Here is a 25,845-nt window from a genome sequence, read left to right as displayed (position 1 = left end):
TGCTTTTCCTTCTCTTCAGCATGGAGGATCCTGTCAAGTATTTCCTTCTTTTTTTTTTTTTCACATTGTTTCTTTTCTTTCTTTCTTTCTTCTTTATTTATTTATTTATTTAGATATGGACATGGTTCTGTCTTCAATATTTCCTTTTATTGTGGAATGTTCTTGCTTCTCCATCTACTTGAATGGATAGCTTAGCAAGATAAAGTAATCTTGGTTGGCAGCTGTTACCTTTCAGGACTTGGAAAACATCATTCCAAACCCTTCTGGCTTTTAAAGTTTGTGTTAAGTAATCTGCTGTGATCCTGATGGGCTTCCCCTTGTATGTGACTTGACTTTTTTCTCTAGCTTCTTTCAATATATTTTCCATGGTTTGAATGTTTAGTACTCTAATTATAATATGGCGAGGAGAGGTTCTTTCCAGGATTTGTCTGGTGTTCTAAAGGCTTCCTGTATCTACATTGGCATCTCTTTCCCAATTTTGGGTAAGTTTTCTATGATTTTGTTGAAAGCACCTACTATGTAAAATTCTTCTCTTTCTACTATATGCTGAATTCTTATGTTTGATCTTTTCAAAGTGTCCCAAATATCTTGAAATTCCCATTCATATTTTCCTATTAATTTGTCTTCCTCATTGTTGGACTGTATTAAATCTTCCACCTGCTCTTCTAGTTTGGATATTCTGTCCTCTCCTTCATCCATTCTACTAGCAATATTTTCTACAGAGTTTTTTTTTTTTTAATTTCACTGACTGTGTTCTTTATTGCTAATATTTCTGACTGGTTTTTCGTTATTATTTCTACTTCCTTATTTATGTCTTATATTGAACTTCTTATTTAATTAATTTGATTTCCTATGTCTGCTTTGATTCCTTTGATTTCCTCTTTCATTCCTATGATTTACTCTTTGATTTCTTTAAACATATTTATAATCATTCTTTTGAAACCTTTCTCAGGAGGTAATTTCTGATGCATTAATACTTTTTGTTGGATTTTTATTGTCTTGGTTCTTTTGTCTTTCTTGTATTATAATGTAGCAATTTTTGGATCTTGGATTAATTTAAGGCTTGGATTTTCTAATTATCTACAGTATTATTAGATGTATCAATCAATCTGCTGTTATATATCTTCAGGGTAGGAGCTTAAGGTGCTAGTCATGGCTCTAAAGACTACCAGAATAACAACTAAAGAGACCATAGGTGTGAGGTTTGCCTGCTATGAGAGTGTTGAAGTAGGCTAAATAAAACAAAATACAGGCAGATTCTAAAATTTAACTAAACAAGGTACACATTCAATGAAAAACAGCACAGAGTACTTATGCAAGAGTAGTTATTATGACAACCAGATGCTTCCTTAGGATGTGTGTTGCCCCACACCCTTCATCCTGTCAGCTAGCAGGCTAAGATTTCTGGTCTGTTGAGGGTTCCAAGTCAGCTTGTGACCAAGTGAGACCCTTCCCTAATGAACAACAGAAGAGGAAACAAAGGCACTATAAATCAGGAAGCAACAAACAACAAGCACAAAATATAGCTTATTTAAGAATGGAAAATCTGACAATCCATCTGATTTAACATATAATTTACCCTAACATGGAAGGTGCAATTAGCACTTCTAATCCAAGACTATATACCAGGCTTATTTGGCTTTTACTGACCTGGTGTAATACCAGTTACCTCTTGGGATGGTTTGGGTCTCAATTATGCTGTGCTTCTGCATGGATCCCTGTTTGCTGCACTGTGGGCTCAGGTAGGCTGGCTGGGTCACTGCTTTGATCTCCTGTGCTGGGTAATTTGTTGGTGAGCTCCCTTCCCCAGGTCTCTGGTGCTTTCTGGTGCTTGCACTGGTGGTGGAGGATTGGAGGCTGTTGATGGTGTTCTCCCATTGATCCTCGCAATCCTCTTCCTCATTAGCAACTCACTTGATCCCTGCTGTCCACCTTTCATGTTTCTTGAGTTTGTGAGCAAGAAAGTATGAATGGAGAAACTCCTTACCTGGTAAATTCTGTGGCAAAGGCCAAGCCATGCAGCTGTGGCCACACAGACCTGGTTCCACTGCTGCTGGAGCTGCTTCTAACTGCTTCTGTGGGCTCTAGATGCTCTGAATCTCTTCTATATCTCTGCAGTTAATCATTTATATATATATAATATTATTGACAACTTCTATACTTACAGACAATAAACCATGGTATTTCCCTCCCTCCCCCACTTTCCCCTTTATGTGTTCTCTGTCATAACCCCTCCCTCTCTCCCTTTTACTTTGATTTCATCATCTTTTCATTCTATTATGAGGGTCTTATATAGGTATTACTTATATAGGTATTATATAGGCACAGAGAGATCATGGATATCGAGGCAAATTTCTGTGTGGACAGTTGTATGTAAGGAATGGTACCCTTCCTTTGGCTCTTTCATTCTTTCTGCCACTTCTTCTGCAATGGACACTGAGCCTTGGAGGGTGTGAGATGTTTCAGTGCTGGACACTCCTCCATCTCTTCTTCTCAGCACTCTGTTGCATTTTGGGTCATCCCAGTGGTCATTGCTATCTGAGAAAAGCTACTCTAACCAGAAGTGAGAGCAGCATTTATATATGAATATGAACATTAAGTGTAGTGCTTTCAGGGCAATTTGTTGAGAATAATATATGCATTTATCCAGACAAGAGCAGGCTTTATATCCATAAGGCTCATGACCTCCCCTGCTGTAGGCTTTCATACCAGGCATGTATTCCCTCCCATAGAGTGGGCCTTCAGTCCAATTAGAGAGCAGTTGGTTTCCCCCGGAGCAGACATGCCACTATTGCACTTGTTCAGTCATTTGGCCCATCTGGCCAAACTTGAGGCTTCCATTGTCCATGGTTTTCACTGCTGATGACTTCTGTCTCCCACAGGACTGCATACAGTGCAGCTTTTTTCAGCTTTCAGTTGGCTGGGCTACAGGGAGAAGGTATTCTGCTCAGCACCAGCTTGATTTCTCAGAGCGGGTCACTCCTCCATACCTTCATCTCAGCACTATGTTGCCTTTTGGGTCATCCCAGTGGTCATCACCATCTGAAAAGAGAAGCTTCTCTAACCAGAAGTGAGAGTAGAATTAATATATGAATATGAACATTAAGTGTGGTGCTTTCAGGGCAATTTGGTGAGAATAATATATGCATTTATCCAGACAAGAGCAGGCTTTATACCCCTAGGGCTCATGACCTCCCCAGCCATAGGCTTTTGATTAGATACCAGGCATGTATTCCCTCCCATAAAGCAGGCTTTCAGTCCAATTAGAGAGCAATTGGTTTCCCCCAAAGCAGACATATCACTGTTGCACTCATTCAGATATTTGTACTGTCTGGCCAAACATGAGGCTTCCAGTGTCCACTGCTTTCAACACTAATGACTTCTGTCTCACATAAGGCTGCATACAGTGTAGCTTTTTCCAGCTTTCAGTTGTCATGGCAACAAGGAGAAGGTTTTCTGCTCAGCACCAGCTTAATTTCTCAGTGACTTTACAGCTCAGGCATGAAAAGTCTTCAACAATAGGGTTTTACCATCTCTTTCTCATGGGAAACCAAGAGCCTTGACAATAGCCTGTAATGTTTTGAAAGCAACAGAGATCTCCCTGGCCAACAACTCACTGGAAGGGATCCAATCCCTGGTACTGAAAATTTTCTAGTAACAGTCTATGGTTTCTATATGTGCCATTATTCAAGAAAGTAGATTTTCATATGTATTATTAGAATATCTTCAATTTTGATTGACCCTTTCCCACCCCCACCCTTCTTTTACACAATCTCTTCCCATGACCATGCTTAGACCTTTTCCCTCTCTGTAATCTGTTCTACTACTTACATATATACAGTACCACACCCTTAAGACTTTCCCTCTCCTCCCTCCCTTATAGCCTTTCTCTAGCTTATGGCCCTCTGTTACTGATTTTTGGTTCCAGCTCACACACGAGTCTATATGTTTGTAGCTAGGATCCACATCTGAGAGAATACATGTGATGTTTGGCTTTCTGGGCATGGGCTACCTCACTTAGTATAATCCTTTCTAGATCCATCCATTTCCATAAAAATTTCATAATTTCATTTTTTCTTTACCACTGAATAGAACTCGATTGTGTAAATGTACCACATCTTTTTTCTTTCATCCTGACCAAGTAGGCTTTATTCCAGAGATGCAGGGATGGTTCAGCATATGCAAATCGACAAATTATTACATTATATAAATAGACTGAAGCACAAAAATCACATGATCATCTCATTGGATGCAGAAAAAGCATTTGACAAAACCCAACATCCTTTCATGATAAAATTCCTACAGAGACTGAGAATAGAAGAAACATATCTCAACATAATAAAGGCTATTTATGACAAGTCTATGGCCAACATATTACTAAGCGGAGAAAAACATGAAGCTTTTCCACTAAAATCAGGAATAGGACAAAGGTGTCCACTGTCCCCACTTTTATTTAATATAGTACTGGAAGTCTTAACCATAGCAGTAAGGCAAGAGACACACATAAAAGGGATACAAATTGGAAAGGAAGAGGTTAAGTTATCATTATTTTCAGATGAAATGATCTATACATAAAGGACCCTAAAGACTCTACCAGCAAACTGTTAGAGCTGATAAACACCTATAGCCATGTAGCAGGATACAAAATAAACACCAAGAAATCAGTAGCTTTCCTATATGCTAACAACAAACACACAGAGGATGAAATCAGAGAATCACTCCCATTCACAATTGCATAAAAAAATAAATAAATAAATAAATAAAGTACCTTGGAATAAACCTAAGTAAGGAAGTGAAGGATCTCTACAATGAAAACTTTAAAACACTCAAGTGAAAACTTGCGGAAGACACTAGGAAATGAAAAGACATCTCCAGCCCTTCAGATTATAGTTCTGCATATTTCTCCCCTGTGTGTCAGATGTGTGACTCTGGAAAGTATAATTGTATTTTGACTAAGACAATTGAGAGCTTGAAGTCAACTCTGGCACATTACTGGAACATGAGCATTCTCTTCTCTTCACTCAAATTTCCATTTTAATTAAATGTAATATGTTCCAGGAAATGGCGTAATTAACAGTGTCTTAATATCTGCCCCAGCCAGCGGGATGTTGAACAAGGACCTGAGGGGAAGTTAACCTGAATGGGAGAAGGCAAACAGACACAAGAAGGAGCCCATGCTAGGTGTATGTAAGTTTATATAAGGTTGTAGGGGGAAGGGGACGTAATCAGGCCAAAGATCATAGAGTTACTGGTTTAGCGGCAATGCCTTTGTTTCATCAGTTACCAGTAGCATGGGGGAGTATTCAACCAAGCGTACTATCCCTTTGTTTCTGGTAGTTGAATATTAGGTGAGGAAGTAGACACTTAACTTGCTATATGGCAGTCTTTGTTTCTGGTAGTTGAATATTAGGTGAGGAAGTAGAAACTTAGCTTGCTATATGGTAGTTTCTGTTAACATGGCCGAGGTTTGGTTCATAGCTCCCAACAATATCACATTAGAAAGTCCAGCTAAGGAAATGGCAAGTAAACAAAACATTTCTTTTTTTTTTTCATTGTAGGGTCCATGTAGCCTAGGCTGATTTGGACTTCACTATGGAGTCTCAAGGTGGCCTCAAACACATGGTGATCCTTCTGCCTCTGCCTCTGCCTCTGCCTCCACAGAGCTGGGATTAAAGGTATGCACCACCATGCCTGGCTATTTTGGCCTTTTCATATGAGGTATAGGATTTTTTTTTCTATTGTTGGTATTATTTTTGTTGTTGTTGTTTGTAGACAAATTGTTATGTACCCCAAGCTATCCTTGGACTCACTATGTAACCAAGGGTGACCTTGAACTCCTGCCTCCCTCTCCATATTTCTGGGATTGTAGGCCTGTGACACGATGGCCAGCTCTTCTGATCTGTTAATAACGTTAGTGTATGTAGGATATATTTTGTTAGACTTAACTCTTTAAGTTAGAGATAGTTTAATTTTGAAGCATTTCAGTCTGGGTTGTAACAAAATTAAGCATCGCACTAGTCATAAAGCTGCAAAATCATGATGCAGGATGGAATTTCTGAAAATTATTTTATAAAACTTGTATTTATGTGTAAAATTACTGGTGATTCAGCAATCACTTCATGTAATATTTGTTGTGCTGGTACCACATCTTTTTTATCCATTCATCAGTGGATGGACATCTAGGCTGGTTCCATTTTCTAGCTATTGTGAATAGAGCAGCAATAAACATGGCTGTCTAAACATTTCTAAGGTAGTGAGAAGAGTCATTATGATATATGCCTAGGACTACTATAGTTGGATCATATGGTAAATCTATTTTTGTCTCAAGAACCTCTACACAGATTTCCACAATGGCTGTACCAGATTACATTCTCGCCAACAGTGTAGAAGGGTTCCTCTTTTTCTGCATCTTCACCACCATTTGTTGTCTTTTTTTTTTTTTTTTTTTTGATGGTAGCCATTCTGACAAGATAGACATGGAAGTAGTTTTAATTTGCATTTTCCTGATGGCTAAGGATGTGGAACACTTTTTTAAATGTTTATATGTCATCTGTATTTATTCCAGTGACAACTCTCTATTTAGTTCCACAGCCTTTTTTTTTTTTTTTTCCAAGGTAGGGTCTCATCTAGCTCAGCCTGACCTGGAATTTACTATGTCATCTCAGGGTGCATAGCCCATTTTTAATTGGGTTGTTAGATTTCTTATTATTTAATTTTTTGAGTTCTTTGTATATCCTAGGTATTAATCCTCTGTCAGATGTGTAGCTGGAAAAGATTTTCTCCCATTCTGTAGGTTGTCTCTTTGCTCTATTCACTGTGTCCTTTGCTGTACAAAAGATTTGTAATTTCATGAGATCCCAGGGGTTGATTAATGGTTTTATTTCCTGAGCAATTGGGGTTATATTTAGAAAGTCATTATCTATGCCAATATGTTGAAGGGTTTCCCCTACCTTTTCCTATAGCAATTTCAGAGTTTTAGGTCTGATATTAAGGTCCCTGATCCACTTGGATTAGATTCTTGTGCATGGAGAAAGACAAGGATCTGTTTTCATCCTTCTACATATAGATATCCAGTTTTCCCAGTACTACTTGTTGAAGATGCTGTTTTTTCTCCAGTGAGTATTTTTGGCATTTTTATCAAAAATCAGATGGCTGGAGCTGCCTGGATTAACATCTGGGTCTCTATTCTGTTCCATTGATCTACATGTCTGTCTTTGTTCTAATACCATGCTGTTTTGTTACTATGGCTTTGTAATACAGCTTAAAATCTGGTATGGTGATACCACCAGCCTTATTTTTGTTACTCATAGTTATTTTTCCTATTTGATGTTTTTGTGCTTCCAAATGAATTTTAAGATTGTTTTTTTTTTTATTTCTGTGAAGAATGCCATTAGAATTTTAATGGGGATTGCATTAAATGTGTAGATTGCTTTTGGTAAGATTGACATATTCACAATCCAAGAACATGGTATATATTTCCATTTTATTGTGTCTTATGCAATTTCTTGCATGAGTGTTTTAAAGTTCTCATTGTAGAGATCCTTCACTTCTTTGGTTAAGTTTATTCCAAGGTACTTTATTTTTTTGAGGCAATTGTGAATGGGAGAGATTCCCTGATTTCATCCTCAGCATGTTTGTTGTTAGTATATAGGAAACCTACTGATTTCTGTGTATTTATTTTGTATCCTGCTATGTTGCTAAAAGTGGTTATCAGTTCTAACAGTTTGCTGGTAGAGTCTTTAGGGTCTTTTATATATAGAGTCATATCATCTGAAAATAATGATAATTTGATCTCTTTCTTTACAATTTGTATCTCTTTTGTGAGTGTCTTTTGCCTTATTGCTATAGCTAAGACTTTTAGTACTATAATAAATAAAAGTGGGGACAGCAGACATCCTTGTCATGTTCCTGAATTTAGTGGAAAATCTTCAAGTTTTTCTCCATTTAGTACTATGTTGCTGTAAGTTTGTCATAAATAGCTTTCATTATATTGAGATATGTTCCTTCTATTCCCAGTTTCTGTAATACTTTTACCATGAATGGATGTTGGACTTTGTTGAATGCCTTTTATTTGCATCTATTGAGATGATCATGTGATTTTTGTCCTTCAGACCATTTATATGATGTATTACATTTATCCATTTCCATATGTTGAACCATCCCTGCATCCCTGGGATAAAGCCAACTTGGTTGGAGTGAATAATCTTTTTGATATATTCTTGTATTCTGTCTGCCAATATTTGCATCTGTGTTCATGTCTGTAATTTTCTTTGTTTTGTTCTGTCTTTGCATGGTTTTGGTATGAGGATTTTGCTGGCTTCAGTGAAGGAGTTCAGTAGAATTCCCTCCTTTTCTATTTTATGGAAAAGTTTGAGAAGCAGTAGTGTTAGTTCTTCCATGAAAGTCTTGTAAAATTCACCAGTGAATCTATCTGGGCCTGGACTTTTTTTTAGTTGGGAATCCTTTTATAGCTGCTTGGATCTCCATACATGTTATAGGTCTATTTGTATCATTTATCTCATCTTGATTTATTTTTGGTAGGTCATATGAATCAAGGAAATCATCCATTTCTTTCAGATTTTCAAACTTAGAGGCTCATATATTCTTAAAGCATGTCCTTATAATTTGCTAAATTTCTTTGGTATCTGTTATAATGGTGTCTTTTCATCTCTAATTTTATTAATTTTTGTCTACTCTCTCTTTCTTCTGGTCAAATTTGCTAAATGTTTATTAATCATTTTAATATTTTTATTTATTTATTTGAGAGAGAGAGGGCCTCCAGCCACTGCAAACAAGGGATTAACTTCAATTTTTCTTTATTTGTTGAGGTTTGCTTTGTGCCCTAATATAGGATCTATTTTAGAGAATGTTCCATGTGCTTCTGATAAAAATGTGTATTCTGAAGCATTAGGAAGGAATGCTCTGTAGATATCTATCAGGTCCATTTGTTCCACGACATCATTTAATTCAGACGTCTCTCTGTTTATTTTTTTAATTAATTTATTTATTTATTTGAGAGTGACAGACACAGAGAGAAAGACAGGTAGAGGGACAGAGAGAGAGAATGGGCACGCCAGGGCTTCCAGCCTCTGCAAACGAACTCCAGACGCGTGCGCCCCTTTGTGCATCTGGCTGACGTGGGACCTGGGGAACCGAGCCTCGAACCGGGGTCCTTAGGCTTCACACGCAAGCGCTTAACCGCTAAGCCATCTCTCCAGCCCTCTCTGTTTAGTTTTTGCTGGGATGACCTGTCAATTGATGAGAGTGGGGCATTGTAGTTACCCACTACAATTGTGTTTGATGTTATCTCTGACCTTAAGTCTAATAGTGTTTGTTTGATGAAACTAGGAGCCCCCATGTTAGGTGCATGTATGTTTAGGATTGTAATGTCCTCCTGTTGGAGTGTTCCTTTAATCAGTATAAAATGACCTTCTTTATCTTTCCTCACTAATGTTGGTTTGAAGTCTATCCTGTCATGTATTAGGATAGCAACCCCTGACTGTTCCCTAGGCCCATTTGCTTGAAATACCATTTTCCATCCTTTCACCCTAAGACAGTGTCTATCATTTATTGAGAGATAAATTTCATGGAGGCAACAAATGGCAGGATCCTGACTTTTTAAAAATTATATTTTTATATATATTATTATATTATATTTCTATATTTATTTGAGAGGGAGAGAGGAAGAGGCAAAGAAAAAGAGAGAATAGGCACACCAGGGCCTCCAGCCCTACAAATGAACTCCAGACACATGCACCCCCCCATGCATCTGGCTTATATGGGTCCTGGGGAATTGAACCAGGTCCTTAGGTTTCACAGGCAAATGCCTTAACTGCTAAGCCATTTCCCCAACCCAGGACCCTGCCTTTTACTCCAGTCTGCAAGCCTGTGTCTTTTGGTTGGTACATTGAGGCCATTGATATTATGAATTATTATTGAAAGGTATGCATTTATTCTCACTATTCTTCTTATTTTGTACTGTTTCCTGTTTTCCATTTAGGTACTTGTTTTAACTGTTATTTGAGTATGGTTGATTTTTTCCTATTTCCTCCTGTGCTTTCTCTTTAGAACTAAGGATTCCTTCAAGTATTTTCTGTAATGTTAGTTTAGCTGTCATGAATTCCTTTAGCCTGTTTTCAATGTGGAATGTCCTTATTTCTCCATCTATTTGGATAGATATTTTTGTAGGATAAAATGATCTTGGTTGACAGTTATTATCTTTCCAAACTTGGAATATATCATTCCAAGCCCTTCTTCCTTTTAATGTTTGTGTTGAGTAATCTGCAGCTATTCTGATGGGCTTGCCTTTGTAGGTGGCTTGCTTTTTCTCCCTAACTGCTTTTTTATTTTCTTTGGTTTGCATCTTTAGTAGTTTAATTATAACATGGCAAGGAGAGGTTTCTTTCGAACTTTGGTCTGTTTGGTGTTCTAAAAGCTTCTTGTATCTACATTGGCATTTCTTTCCCAATTTGGGGAAATTTTTCTCCCATGATTTTGTTGAAAACACCCACTAAGCCCGTGGATTGAAATTCTTCTCCTTCTATTATACCCTGAATTCTTATGTTTGATCTTTTCATAGTGTCCCGAATATGTTCAAATTCCCATTCGTACCTTCCTATTAGCTTGTCTTTCTCTTTGTTGGACTGTATTAGGTCTGCCACCTGGTCTTCTGGTTTAGATATTCTGTTCTCTCCATCATCCATTCTATTGGTGAGACTTTCCACAGAATTTTTATTTCACTGGCTGAGTTCTTCAGAGCTAGGATTTCAGCCTGGGTTTGTTTGTTTTTTCAGTATTTCTATTTCCTTATTCATGTCTTGTAATAACCTCCTGGTTTCATTAAACTGGTTTCCTGTGTTCTCTTTTAGGAGTTTTATTTTTAATTTCTTATTTAATTCCTTTGTTTTCTTCTTTGATTCCTTTCATTTCTTCTTTGACTTCTTTGAGTATGAAAGGATAAAAGTTGCCCTATTTCTGCTGCCCTGTTTTCTAGTTGCTCTGATAACCTGCCTTTTTAAGCTTCTGTAATATGGCTTGCTTGCTGCTGCACTGAATCACAGAACCGCCATTTTGCAACTGCCTCCATTTTGTAAAAAGTATACCATGAGGAACCTGACCTTTTGTATGCCTTATACAATGCCTAAATTCCAGGAACTCGAGTTCCTCATTAAGATAACTCCCCACCTGGACACAACCAATCAATGGTCAACACATATCTGAAGCCCCCAGACAGTAGCCCACCCCGTGGGCCCCACCCAATCAGAGGGACCCACGGCTGCAAAGCCCCTATGACTCTGCATACCTGTGGTTTTAGCCTATATAAGCTGACCAAACTCGTTGCTAGGGGCTCTTCACCCCTCCTGCAAGAGGAATCTGTGTTGAGCCCCGATGCATCGGATTCAATAAACCTCGTGCAGTTTGCATTGAGAGCGTCCTGCGTGAGTGTTCTTGGGGTCGCGTAGACAGCCCTGAGCAGGGACCCCTCTGGGGAACCCCACAAGTATAGATACAATCTTTTTTTTTTAAAATCTTTGTCAGGCATTTTATCTAAAACAGTCTCATTGGTGATCATTTCTGATGGATTTATAACTTGTAGTGGGACTTTATTGTCTTAATTCTTTGTGCTTCTTCTATTATAATGTAGCAACTTTTGCATCTTGAATTGATTTGATTCTTGGGTTTTCTACTTATCTGCAGTGTTCTTAGATGTGGCAATCTACCTGTATATACTTTCATCATATGAGTTTAAGGTGCTAGGTGTAGCTCTTGTACTCCAATCCAACAGCAGAAGTAATTTTATGTGTTGAGTTTGCTTGCTAAGCAAGTATTGTAGTGGACTGGGTGGAACAATTTACTGGCAAATTCTAAACTCAACTGAGCAATATACACATTCAATAAAAACCAGCATAGAGTATGCAATTGTGGGGATTAAAACAGACAGATAGTCTCATAAAGCCAAAGTCCCTGAGAGTGTGTGTTGTTCTACACCCTTAATCTTGTCAGCTGGGAGGTTTCTGTTCTGAATTGGGTTCCAGGTGAGCCTGGATCTGGACCAGACCTTGCCCCCAATAATGACAGAAGCAAAAGACAAAGGCCCTATAACTATAAAAGCATCAAAGGCAATAATACTCAACCCCCAATTATAGCTTATTTGAAAATGGTAAAGCTAACCAAGAATATGTTATCCATAACCTGCCCTGATATGGAAAGAGAGACTAGCTCTTCCAATGCAGGCCTATGTACCTGTTTTTGTTGTTGTTGTTGTTGTTGTTGGTGGTGGTGGTGGTGGTGTTTTGTCAATCAGCCTCTTTATCTTTGGGGGTGGCTTCCAGTCTCACCAATGCTGAGTGCCCACCTCAATCCTTCTGTGTTGTGTTGTGGAGCTGGAGCTCTGATCAATTGTGTTGGCTGCGCTGCCACTGGGAGATGAATGCAGGAGGTTCTAATGTTGGGAGGTGGGAGAGTGCAGACTCTGGAGTTGCTCACACAGTTCCACCTGTATCCCTTTCAGTAGCCCCCTAATTGACCTTCAAATTTCCTAACTTTGCAAGAAGGCTGATGAATTTGAAAAATACCCTTGTTTGATCTCTACTGTGGCCACCACTTGGCACACCTGATGGGGTGGTGCCATATGGGTGCACAAATTGGCAAGCTGCAAGCACCTCAGTGGGATTCTGGCTATTTTCCTCATTTCTGGTGAATCTTGGTCTCTCCAATTTCTCCACTGTGTCTAAGAATAACCTATAGTCCCTAACTTTTCAGAAGAAGAGTGTATTTTGCTGTGGTTTTACTTAAATCCCTCCTTAGGCTGATTTGGCATGGCTCCTATGCCATCATCTTACCTGGAAGTCCCAGTTGGTAATTTCTTATACACCTCACTTTTTAGAAGAGTGTATTTCTCTGGGTTTTTTTTTTGGGGGGGGGGCTTTTTTCTCTCCTAGGCTGCTTTGGTGTGGTTCCTACACCACCATCTTACCCATAAGTCTATTCTGTCTGTTTCTTTTTAATTTATCACAGCTTCTTCTTATATCTAAGACATTGAGGCATGGTCTTTTTCATGTATCCCAGAATTCTAGAAAGTACTGGTCATAGTCTTTAATTTCTTTCTTTTTGTATGTCTGAGTATACTACTCTCCTGATTTTGTTATTCCATCCCTAATTAACCTTTCTACATAATCTTATCTATTGATGATGCTTTCTAATGAGGTTTTCATTTGATTCTTTCCTTCATTTCCATACTTTCTGTTTGGTATTTTTAGTGTTCCATTTTCCTTTCCAAATTTTCCACCATATTAATGAAGTTTTCTTCTAGTTTACTCACCATTTTGTTCATTTTGGAGACTTACTGAGGTCTTGAATAGATATCTTTAGCTCATTTATCCACTTATATTTGTTAATTATTTTTGAAAATAGGGTTCTATGTTCTTTTCATACATTACAGCTTTCTCAGTGAGAGGTGGGAGGTCAGGAATGTGTCATGGTGGGTTGTTGTCCCATAGTCTTTTTCTAATGGTGTTTTGTGGATCTGTGGGGATGGATAGGCCTTTCAGTTTTAAATTCTTTCCTCTTGGTGGTTCTGTTTAGTAGTTTATTTTCTTTTGTGTGAGTCCACTAGCAAGGGGATGTCCTCATTAGGAAGTGCATTTCCTGAAAGTACTTAGCAGGGAGACACAGTGTTGATCCTACTGATTGTTGGCAGTTCTTGCTTGGCCCAGCTGTAACAGATCCTAGTGAATTACACTTGCTCCCTTTGAGTTACAGAGAGGGAAGCACTGGGTGTTTTCCTGCTTCTTACATTCATTTGGTTTCTAGATGCTTTTTCTGTGTTACATGTATGATTGTTTTCTCAGCTCTGGTTGCTTCACTATGTGATCCCTTGGCTCTTTCTTATGTGAAAATTAAGAGCTTGTGGTCACAAGCTCTGCTTCCCACATTTGTGTTTCTTTTAAATTGTTTGGCCTGGCCTCCCATTTGTGCCCTTTCCATGGGCTTCTCTCTTGGAGATTTCCCCCATTCCATTCTCTCATCTCTCCAATGGAGTGAGGAGGGGAATTTTCTTCTGTCCTGAGACTTTACAGCCTTCTCCTAGATACTGCGGGGTTCCCCAAAGGGGTCCCTGCTCAGGGCTGTCTACGCGACCCCAAGAACACTCACGCAGGACGCTCTCAATGCAAACCACACGAGGTTTATTGAATCCGATGCATCGGGGCTCAACACAGATTCCTCTTGCAGGAGGGGTGAAGAGCCCCTAGCAACGAGTTTGGTCAGCTTATATAGGCTAAAACCACAGGTATGCAGAGTCATAGGGGCTTTGCAGCCGTGGGTCCCTCTGATTGGGTGGGGCCCACGGGGTGGGCTACTGTCTGGGGGCTTCAGATATGTGTTGACCATTGATTGGTTGTGTCCAGGTGGGGAGTTATCTTAATGAGGAACTCGAGTTCCTGGAATTTAGGCATTGTATAAGGCATACAAAAGGTCAGGTTCCTCATGGTATACTTTTTATAAAATGGAGGCAGTTGCAAAATGGCGGTTCTGTGATTCAGTGCAGCAGCAAGCAAGCCATATTACAGAAGCTTAAAAAGGCAGGTTATCAGAGCAACTAGAAAACAGGGCAGCAGAAATAGGGCAACTTTTATCCTTTCAATACCAAATCTAAAATAAACTTCACAATTTATAATTCACCCTTTTTGGAGTCTATTTTCTCAATTCTTTGTTAAATGAATAAGAACCCAAAGGTTAGGATTCATGGGCCTAGGGGGAGGGGGTCAAAATCCTGCACCAAATATATCCTTATTCATTCTACTTTATTCTCCATAACTACAAACTTTCATAGCCTCAGCAACCTATATAATCTGTGGAAACTAGCAGTATCCAAAATTCTCTCTCATAGATATTTGTGCCACCTTTTCCAAAGTTGATAGTAGTCTTTACACTTACTCACCCTACACTGCTTCCAGTTCTAAGTAACCAAAACCCTAGCATACTTCATACCAGCCTTGTTCATTTGCCCACCAGCAATTATTGAAGTTTAAAGTAACATTTGTTGTTAATGTCCTACTAGGATATGTGCATAGCAGGCATATCCACCAGCATGGGTCACCCCTGCAGTTACTCTGGGAGTAATAAAGAAGTCACATTTGACATCTTGAAAACTGAAATTATATCTAAAGTTATATCTGAGCTACACTTCTAAGAATACAGATAACTAGAAAGTCCAAGCATTGAAATTACTCAAGATATAAAAATCTCTATGCAGCCAGGTGTGGTACTAAACACCTTTAATTCCAGCACTCAGGATGTAAAGGTAGGAGGATCACCATGAGTTCAAGGCCAGCCTGAGACTACAAGTGAATTCCAGGTTATCCTGGGCTAGAGTGAGACCTTATCTCAAAATAAATAAATAAATTCAGGGGCCAGAAATGGTGGTACATGCCTTTAATACCAGCACTCAGGAGAGAATCATAGTGAGTTTAAGTCCAGCTTGAGACTACAGAGTGAGTTCCAGGTTATCCTGGGCTAGAGTGAGGCCCTACCTCAAAAAAAATTAATAATTTAGGGTATAGAAGAAGGAGAAGAATTTCAATCTAAAGGCATAGTATTTTCAACAAAAAAAAATCATAGGAGAAAATTTCTTCCAAATAAGAGGAAAGATGCCAAAACCAATACAGAAGGCATTTAGAACACCAAACAGACAAGACCAGAATAGAACCTCTCATCAACATATTAATTTTTGAAAATATTTACATTTTATTGCTAAAGACTTACCTGCTTGGGCTGCAAGGTTTCTGGAGCTGAGGGCTCTTTGTTTCCCACCAGGAATAAATGGCAAGGCCCTATTGTTGAAGACTCCACATGCTTAGGCTACAAGGTCCCTGAAAAATCTTGCTGGAGCTGAGCTGAAAACCTCCTCCATGTAGACCTGCTAACAGAAAGAAGGTCACTCTTGGTGGTTTGATTCAGGTATCCCCCATAAACTTATATGTTCTGAATGGTAGGACCCCAACTAGTGGCAATTTGGTACTTGAAGCATCCTAGAGGCAGTGTATTGTTCAGGGTTGGTTTATGGATGTTATAGCCAGCTTCCCCTTTCCAGTGTTTGGCATACTCCCCTGCTGTGTTACCAACCTGAGGTTGGACATGAAGTGATGCCCATCCTCTGCTTATGTCATCATGGAGTTTTTCTTGAGTCTGTAAGCCAAAATAAACCCTTTCTTCCCACAAGCTTCTCTTGGTCTGGTGGGTTTTGCCAGCAATGTGAGGCTGACTGTAACAGTAAAGTGGAACTGCTACTGCTAGAAACCTGACTGTGTGGCTTTAGTCATCTGTAACTGGCTGGCGGAAGGAATGTGGGAGGATTTGAAACCTTAGCCTAAGAGACACCTTACAGTTCTTTAAGTACAGCTTGATTGACCATTTTGGTTACAGCTGAAAGATCTGAATACATTAAGAACTATGAACTATGAGGTTTGGCTTATGAGGATGAGAAAGAGCTTTGCCTGAAGTGGGTGGGCTAGAAGCAGTTTGTGTGAGACGCTTGCTGTTATGCCCATGTTCTGAGAACTTGTGCAATGTAGCATTGCATAGAAATGGACTGGTATGAGCAGAAGAATATGGCACAGAAAGAAATGAAATCTTTGGACTGAAAGTGCTGCCCATCCAGCTGCAATTGCTTGAGAGATTACAACCATCGAGATTGGGACAACTGATCTGCACTGGGACAACAGGAAGAATACAGACTCTTTGGAAGGGGCCTGAATGATAAAGGAGTGTCCTGTTCTTCAAAGTAAACTTTATTCCTTCCCTCCCCAGATTAACAAACTGATATCCCACCTGATGCTATGGAGCATAACAAATGCAGGAAAGAGAGGGTCATTGAATTTGCAACACAGTTTTGTTTTGGGAAATGGCCATGGGCAGTGCAAAGCAAGCTTGTTGGATTACTTGCATGGAGACCCAATGGACCTATGAGAATGAACTGTGGGTTGCAGTGGTGACCCAATGGAGATGCCAGGCATATGGGATGGCTGCCAAGGGCAGCTTCTGGCACCAAGACATATAGTAGCCTAGCTGGAGGGGCAGAATTGGTACTCCAAAGACTCATCACTGGTTAGATTAAACTTGGAAACTTATTATGGGTTAAAGTTATCAGACTTAGAGTTACAGAATTTGATGTTTGCCCTGCTTGTTTTAAATTTTGCATTGGTGCAATTTTCCTTGTTATGTCTAGTACCATCTTTTACAGCATGAATGTTTATTCTGTGTCATTTTGGTTTTATTTTTGGTTTTGTTTGTTTGTGAATTTTTTTTCTATTATGGCTTGGTTAAAAGACCTTAGACTATGGAGATGTTTGAACATCACTGGATTGATAATAACTATTGGGGACTTTTAAAGTTGAACTGAATGCATTGAATTTCACATGGATAGTTATCAGTTTTGGGGGCCAGTGGCAGTATATGGTGGTTTGGTTAATATTTTAACCATTAACTTATATGTTCTGAATGCTTAGGTCCCCAGCTGGTGGTAATTTGAGAACTGAAGCTTTCTGAAGGCAGTGTATTGTTGGGTGTGGGCTATGAATATTGTAGCCAGCTTCCCCTTGCCAGTGTTTAATACACTATCTCCTGCTGCTGACAGAAATCTGGAACAAGCCATGCTGCATACAGTTCAATGGGAGAGAGAGAAATCACCAGTGAAGAAACTCAACAGTCAAGACTGCAAGCTTTATATTTGGCCAGCCAGGCCAAATGAGCCATGGGTGTAATAGTTGTATGTCTGTTATGGGGGAAACCAACTGCCCTCAAATTTGACTGGAGCCCCACTCCATGGGAGGGACTACATCCCTGATACTAAAAACCTACAACAGGGGTACTCACAAGCCCTAGGGGTGTAATGTTTGTTGCTATCTGGCTAAATGTATATGCCATGATCACCAAACTTCCTGGTAAGCATGTCTCTTAATGTTCATACCCATATATTAATGCTACTCTCACTTTTGGTTAGGGAAGCTTCTCTTTTCAGATGGCAGTGACCTTGGGATGACTCAGAAGGCACCATGATGCTGAGAAGAAGTAGCAGAGGGGTGCTCAGCACTGAAATATCTCTATCACACCTTCCACGGCTCAGAGTCCATCATGGAAGAGGTGGCAAAAAGAATGTAAGAGCCAAAGGAAGGGTAGGACTCATTGCAATGCACTCCTCCAGATACAAAATGACCTGAATATCCATGACCTTACAGTGCCTGACACCATCTACAAGACTATCATAACAGGAGGAAAAGATGATGACATCAAAATAAAAGACTGATTGAGAGGGGAAAATGTATGATGGAGAGTGGGGTTGCAAAGGGGAAGGTGGGAGGACAGTTAGAATTACCATGGGTTATTGTCAATATGCTACGTCCACGGCGACCTCGCCTGTGTAGCAAAGATGCCTCTACACTGGAAGAGAGCTGAGGACAGAGGGCCAGCACTCCTCGGAGGGATGCCCCCGGTGACCCCTTGGCAGTCGGTTACTGTAATGGTTCCTGCTGCCCATAAGAAGTCACAAAGACCCAATTGCTGGCACCAATGGGCTGTTTTCTGCGCTCTGTTTCTTTCCTGCTTCCTTCCAGTTGTTTGTCTAAGAACAGCTAATTCAACACTTACTATTAATCATGCACGCAATCAGAGTACAAGGAACAATCTGAGCATTGAATGTGCCCCTCCTATAATTAGGGCAATGGAGGGAATGTATAACTCTACTAAGAATAAAAAAATTAACTTTAGGACAATTTTTTGATGGTGTAGAGCAAAAACAGCTTATGATGTTTGAGAACGATACTGAGCCTGAGAATATGAAAGTAGAAATGTTGATCGGTAATGTTCATAAGAAGCATGACAGTTCTGCAGAAAAGGAGTTGCAAAACTTAGGCATTCCCACCAGGAAACTTCCTGGGGGATATGTTCAGTACTTGATAAAGGGCAGATGGTGGACACCACCGAAGTGGACTCCTAGAGCTGGAAACTACTTAGATCCACTCCCCTATGAGGGAGGATATGATGAATTCGGTAATAGATGGGTGAATTATGAAGGAAAAAGGAGGCTATGGCATTCTCTTCCATTTATGGAACACTTAGCAAGGAAGCGTAAGCCTTGGTGTTTATACAATAAACAAGTAAGAAGGGAATTTCTGGAAAGTATTACACCAGCCTTAAAATATTGGTGGTCTTTTGGATGGAAACACTTTTATAATGAATATGAGGATTATATAAATGATTTAATAAGTGGAAAAAAGATGGTTTGGGACAGTCCTTGGGGCATGACAGTCCTTGGGGTATAAGAAATAAGTAACCTGTTATTTACCTTACACCTTTTGCCCTAGTTTCTGTTCATATAATGTTGTGGTCAATGGTGCGAGACGTGCTTCTCAGAAAATGGGTACATTTCCTGCCTGATAAACACTGCATGTATAGAATAGAACAATACTTAAGATTGTTTAGATTAATAATTCTTGAGATCACTTGTTCAATCTGTATAAAACCTTGATGAAAACTTCAGTAAATCGCAGCAGCATATTCAACTTAGAGTGTGTCTGTCTGTCATTTCCTCGCCGAATCCCGAGTTCTCCTTGAGCCTTCGCCCTTGTTCTCCCTCGGTCCTGATCTCCCTGAGAGTCAGTCCATGGCATCAATAACTATGGAAGTTGTCAATAAAAAAAGTTTGAAAAATACATTTAAGAAACTGACCAAAAGAAAGAGAGATACAAATTCATAAAATTAGAGGTAAAAAGGGCACCATTATAACAGATACCAGTGAAATTCAGAAAATCCTAAGGAAACACATTAAGAACAAATACTCCACTACATTGGAAAATCTAAAAGAAATGGATGAATTTCTAGGTATATATGAACTACCTAAATTAAAGCAAGATGTGATAAACAATTTAAACAGACATATAACAAGCAATGAGAATAAAGCAGGTATAAAAAATCTCCCAATAAAAATAAATTCAGGGCTGGAGAAATGGCTTAGCAGTTAAAGTGCTTGCCTGAGAAGTCTAAGGACCCAGGTCCAATTCCCCAGCCAGATATGCAAGGTGGCATATGCATCTGGAGTTCACTTGAAGTGGCTAGAGTCCCTGGCATGACCATTCGCTCACTTTCTGTCTCTCTTCCTCTCTCAATCTCTAATAAAATAAAATAGTTTTTAAGTGGGGAAAAAGAGAAAAAAGTATGGCTGGTTAGATGGCTTAACAGTTAAGGCATTTGCCTGCCAAAGCTTAAGGACCCAGGTTTTATTCCCTACTACCCATGTAAAGCCAGATGCACAAGGTGCTACATGTGTCTGGAGTTGGTTTGCAGTGGCTGGAGGCCCTGGTACACCCATGCTGTCTCTATATGTTGGGAGCTATGAACCAAACCTCAGCCATGTTAACAGAGACTGCCATATAGCAAGTTAAGTTTCTACTTCCTCACCTAATACTCAACTACAAGAAACAAAGACTGCCATATAGCAAGTTAAGTTTCTACTTCACCTAATGTTCAACTACCAGAAACAATGGAATCGTACACCTGGCTAAACACTCCCCCATCCTGCCAGTAGCTGATGAAACAAAGGCATTGCGGTTTAACCAGTAACTCTGTGATCTTTGCCCTAACTACGTCCCCTTCCCCCTACAACCCTATATAAATCTACATGTAAGAATAAACTCTCGAGGCCTTGAGAAACACCTAGCATGGTCTCCTTCTTGTGTCTGTTTGCCTTTTTTCACCCAGGTTAGCTTCTCCTCGAGTCTTTGTTCAACTCCCCACTGGCTAGGGCATCTATATATATCTGTTTCTCTCTCAAATAAATACCTAAATAAAATATTTTTAATTCAGGCCTAGATGGATTCATTGGCAAATTCTATCAGGCCTTTACAGAAGAACTAACTCCAGTGCTTCTCATATTTCTTTTTATAAAATAGCAGAGGAAGTAATAATGCCAAAATCCTTTTATGAAGCCAGCATTACCCTTATGCCAAAACCAGATAAAAACACACAAAAAAAATTACAGGGCTATAGTGCTGGGTTAGCAGTTAAGGAACTCATCTGCAAAACTTAAGAACCCATGTTCCCACAGATCCCACATAAGCTAGATGCACAAGGCAATATATGTGCAAGGTTTTACATGCACAAAAGGTAGCTCACATGTCTGGAATTTGATTGCAGTGGCTGGAGGTCTTGGTATACCAAATCTCTCTCTTTCTTTCTTGCTCTCTCTCTCATTCTCTCTCTCTCATTCTCTCTCTCTCTCTCTCACAGAAAAAAAATTACAACCGGGCATGGTGGCACATGCCTTTAATTCCAGCACTCAGTAGGCAAAGGTAGGAGGATTGTCGTAAGTTCGAGGTCACCCTGAGACTCCATAGTGAATTCCAGGTCAGCCTGGGCTAGAATGAGACGGTACCTCAAAAAACAAAAATAAATAAATAAATAAATAAAAATTACAGCCTAATCTCCAACATCAACCCACCTCTAATTTGACTGGAGGCCTGCTACATGGGATAGACTACATCCCTGATACTGAAAACCTACAACAAGGGTAATCATGAGCCCTAGGGGTGTAAAGTCTGCTGCTGTCTGACTAAATGTATATACTCTGCTCATCAAACTACCCAGTAAGCACTTCTCTTAATGTTCAGACCCATATATTAATACTGCTCTCACATGTGGTTAGAGAACCTTCTCTTTTCAGATGGCAGTGACCTTGGAATGACTCAGAAGGCACTATGGTTCTGAGGAAGTGACAGAGGAGTGCTCAACACTGAAACATCTCTATCACACCTTCTAAGGCTCAGGGTCCATTGCAGAAGAGGTGGCGGAAATAATGTAAGAGCCAAAGGAAGGGTTAGACTCCTTAAAATGTGCTCCTACATACACAAAATGGCTTGGATATCCATGACCTCACAATGCTTGACACTACCTACACAAGACCATCATAATAAGAGGAAAAGATGATGACATCAAAATAAAAGAGAGATTGATTGAGGTGAGGGGGGATGACGGAGAGTGGAGTTTCAAAAGGCAAAGTAGGGGAGAGAGGGAATTACTATTGGATATTGTTTACAATCATGGAAGTTGTCAATAAAAAAATAAATAAATAAATTTTTCAACAAGATATTGGCAAACAAAATACAACAACACATCAGAAAGGTCATTCTCCCTTATAGAGTTTTATTCCAGAAATTCAGGGATAGTTCGACATCTGTAAATCAATAAATGTAATGTACCATATAAGTGGAATCAAGGACAAAAATCACATGATCATCTCACTAGATGCAGAAAAGGGATAACAAAATTCAACATCCCTTCATGATCAAAGCCCTAAAGAAAGAACATATCAACAGAATAAAAAATATTTATGACAAACATTTGGCCAAAATTTTACTCAATGGTAAAAAACTTGAAGCATTTCCACTAAAATCAGGAACAAGGCAAGAGTGGCCACTTTCTCCACTTTTATTTACTATAGTACTATAGAAGTCTTAACTATAGCAATAAGACAAGAAATACAAATAAAATGGTTATAAATGGGAAAGGAAGAAGTCAAATTACTGTTATTTGCAGATGCTAGGATTCTATACATAAAGGACTCTAAAGACTCTACCAGCAAGCTGTTAGAGCTGATAAATACTTTCAGCAATGTAGCAGGATACAAAATTGACACACAGAAATCATTACCCTTCCTATATACCAATAACAAATGTGCTAAAGATGAAATCCACAATTTCCTCAAAAATAAATAAATAAAAATAAAGTAGAGCTGTGCATGGTGGTTCACACCTTTAATCCCAGCACTCAGGAGGCAGAGGTAGGAGGATCACCATGTATTCAAGGCGACCTTGAGATTATACAGTGAATTCCAGGACAGTTTAAGCCAGAGTGAAACCCTACCTTGAAAAACAAATAAATAAATAAATTACCTTGGAATAAACCTGTTGCAGTCCGGTTCGCATTGCTGGTAGAAATCACCCAACCAAGAGCAGCTTCTGGGAAAAAGAGGTTTATTTGGCTTACAGGCTCGAGGGGAAGCTCCACGATGGCAGGGAAAAACGATGGCATGAACAGAGGGTGGACATCACCCCCTGGCCAACTTAAGGTGGAACACAGCAACAGGAGGGTGTGCCAAACACTGGCATGGGGAAACTGGCTATAAAGCCCTTAAGCCCGCCCCCAACAATACACTCCCTCCAGGAGGCATTAATTCCCAAATCTCCATCAGCTGGGGAGCTAGCATTAAGAACACCTAAGTTTATGGGGGACACCTGAATCAAACCACCACAAAACCTAACCAAGGAAGTGATGAAAGCTTAAAAACTCTCAAGAGAGAGATTACAGATGACACTGGGTAATGACAACGCATCTCATGTTCATGGATTGAGAGAATAAATATTGGCTCCAGAGGCTGTGCCCAAGGAATAAGAGGTCCAGGTTCCTTTCCCACCTACCAGTTCCCTGGTCCTAGCACCTCTGCTGGTGGCTTGGGGCTGCCTGGACCCTGCATGTGTATGTCTGAAGCAGGCCTTCTACTCCATCTTCCTGATTGGCCTGCCCCTGTTTGTTTTAGGACCTGCACAAAGCCATCTTTTGCTGTGGGAATGTTTACTCTGTTCTGTTGTGTGTTTTTTGTTTTACAACCTCATGGTTAAGCGACCTTGGACTATGGGGATGTATGAATAGCATTGGAATTCATAAAAACTATGGGGACTTAGAAAACTGGAATGAATGCATTGCATTTTACATCAAGATGGTCGTAAAATTGCATGGGCATGAAATAGAATGTGAGGGTTTAAATTAGATGGACTCCATACACCCTTGTGTCTTGAATGTGTGCTCTCCAGCTAATGGCCATTTGGGAGGTAGAATCTTGCTGGAGGAGGTGTGTTGTTGGAGGTGGACTTCGGGGTGTTGCAGCCAGTACCCCTTGTCAGAACTTGATAAAAACTGATTTTGGCACAATGGTACTTCAGTCTGTCTTCTGTACACTAGCTGGGGTGAATAAACATAAGTTCACATCTCCCCAGGGAAAAGGAATCCTAGGACAGGGGCTTGGAATGCAGAGCTACTAAAGGTGCTTGCTTGTAAGGTCAAAGTTCAGCTCTCCAGCACCCAAAGAAAACAGACATAAGCATTTTGTCGGTAGACGCTGGAGAGTTCAGTGGCTCGCTCGCTCGCTTGCTCAGAAGTGCCTTGGTTCTCCCTGGAAAGAGAAGGAGGCTTCGTGGATCAGAGTGAGCCTCCGCCCCGGCAGTCAGCTCGAAGTCGCTAGGACTTCTCTCAAACTTGTGTGCTAAGGAGGCTCAGATGTTGGCCCCAGCTCCTAGGCTGAACTCAGCAGATTGGCTCATGAAAACTAATGTATTGAGACAAAGGAAAGGATCTGGCAGAAAGCAACATCTATTATCCTGGACTTGGCAGCAAGGAAGAGGACAAGTAGTGGAATTCCTGCAATCTAAAGAGCACACTGAAAGGTGACATAGAAGCTGAACGATGGGTGGCGGAGAGAGGTATAACAGTCCTGCCCCTCAATCTAGAAAAGTCAGTAAGAACCAACAGCAGCTTACTAGACAGAAGACTAAAGAACAGAATTCCCAGATGAAGACTGTTCACAAGAAAAAAGAACGAGGTCACAGTTACAACTCATCAGCAGCTGCATGGCAGGCCATGCAAAATGGCGGGAAGAACAATTTTTCTAGTAATCCAAATTGGAACTCTAGCCTGTTGAGTCCCAGTTTGTTTTTTAAATCTCAAGCTAACCAGAACTATGCTGGAGCCAAATTTAGTGAGCCACCAAGTGTTCTTCCCAAGCCACCAGGCCACTGGGTTCCAGTTTCATTTAATCCTTCAGATAAGGAAATAATGACATTTCAACTTAAAACCTTACTTAAAGTGCAAGTTTAAGATGAAGTACTAATATTTAAATTTAGCACTGTTTATGTAGTCATGAATTGGTCTGAACCAAATTGACTTAAGGAGGTAAAACTTATAATTTACAAGTACAATCAAGACTATCTCATTTATTTTATGTGCTGTGTGCATGGTGACATATCGCTGCAATTTAAATAATTGTACTTGATAGGATTGCCAAGAAAGTAAATTCAAGTGAACCATTCAGGTTGATTTGGGGAATAGCTGACTTTTAAAATTGTCTATTATGGAGAAAGTAGTTTACAGTCAGTCAGGTTATAGGTTTCTAGCTGAAATATACAGGGACTGAAAAATAATGTAAACATTAGGAAATTAAATGTCCTAGAGACACCTAAACTGCCAAAAGAAAATGAATTTTTACTGAAGATCTCATTTTACTAAATTGTACTTACTAATTGGTATATGTGTGAAGGTCAGTCAGGGCTTGCTGGAACAAAGCAGTCGATGTCCAAGTGGCCCTGTTTTTTGGATCTCACTGTAGCCCAGGCTGGCCCTGAACTCAGTGATACTACCTCAGCCTCCCAAGTGTGCTGGGATTAAAGGTGTATGCCACCATGCCTGGCTTTGTCCGTTTCTTAAGTATAGTGGATATGCATCTGCCTGCAGAGGGACTAATTTTTTTAAAACTGTTTTAAGTACCTAGAGAAGAAAGAGCCATGTAAATACATGTAATAAGCTTGTAACATATGTAAAGTTTTCTTTCAGCCTACAAAGACTATTTTTAGTATGAATTTGCTGGATGTATGACCATGGACTTTTTTTTTTTCTACTAGGGCCTAATCTTAAAGGTCCCCAATTATTTTAAAGAAGCCTACCCTCATGCTAAAGTGCCAGTGTATGTACAATTGATTTGATTTTAAGCTACATATCAATAGGTCAACCTGGGCCAGAGTGAGA

At 39.7% G+C, this 25,845-nt stretch overlaps 1 protein-coding gene across 1 annotated transcript; it reads left to right on the top strand.

Annotated features, from left to right (window-relative positions):
- The first annotated feature begins 24,486 nt into the window (after nucleotides 1-24,486).
- Nucleotides 24,487-24,921, top strand: LOC101596827 (proline-rich nuclear receptor coactivator 2-like). The gene has a single exon (XM_004661845.2). The coding sequence runs from the start codon at nucleotides 24,511-24,513 to the stop codon at nucleotides 24,919-24,921; it is 411 nt and encodes a 136-aa protein (XP_004661902.1). The 5' UTR covers nucleotides 24,487-24,510.
- The last annotated feature ends 924 nt before the right edge of the window (nucleotides 24,922-25,845 follow it).

This window comes from Jaculus jaculus, chromosome 7, assembly GCF_020740685.1.
Source record: "Jaculus jaculus isolate mJacJac1 chromosome 7, mJacJac1.mat.Y.cur, whole genome shotgun sequence".
In the NCBI taxonomy this organism is placed as follows: Eukaryota; Metazoa; Chordata; class Mammalia; order Rodentia; family Dipodidae; genus Jaculus; species Jaculus jaculus.
Note: the sequence above shows the minus strand (reverse complement) of the source record. Positions and strands in the feature narration are given on the sequence as shown.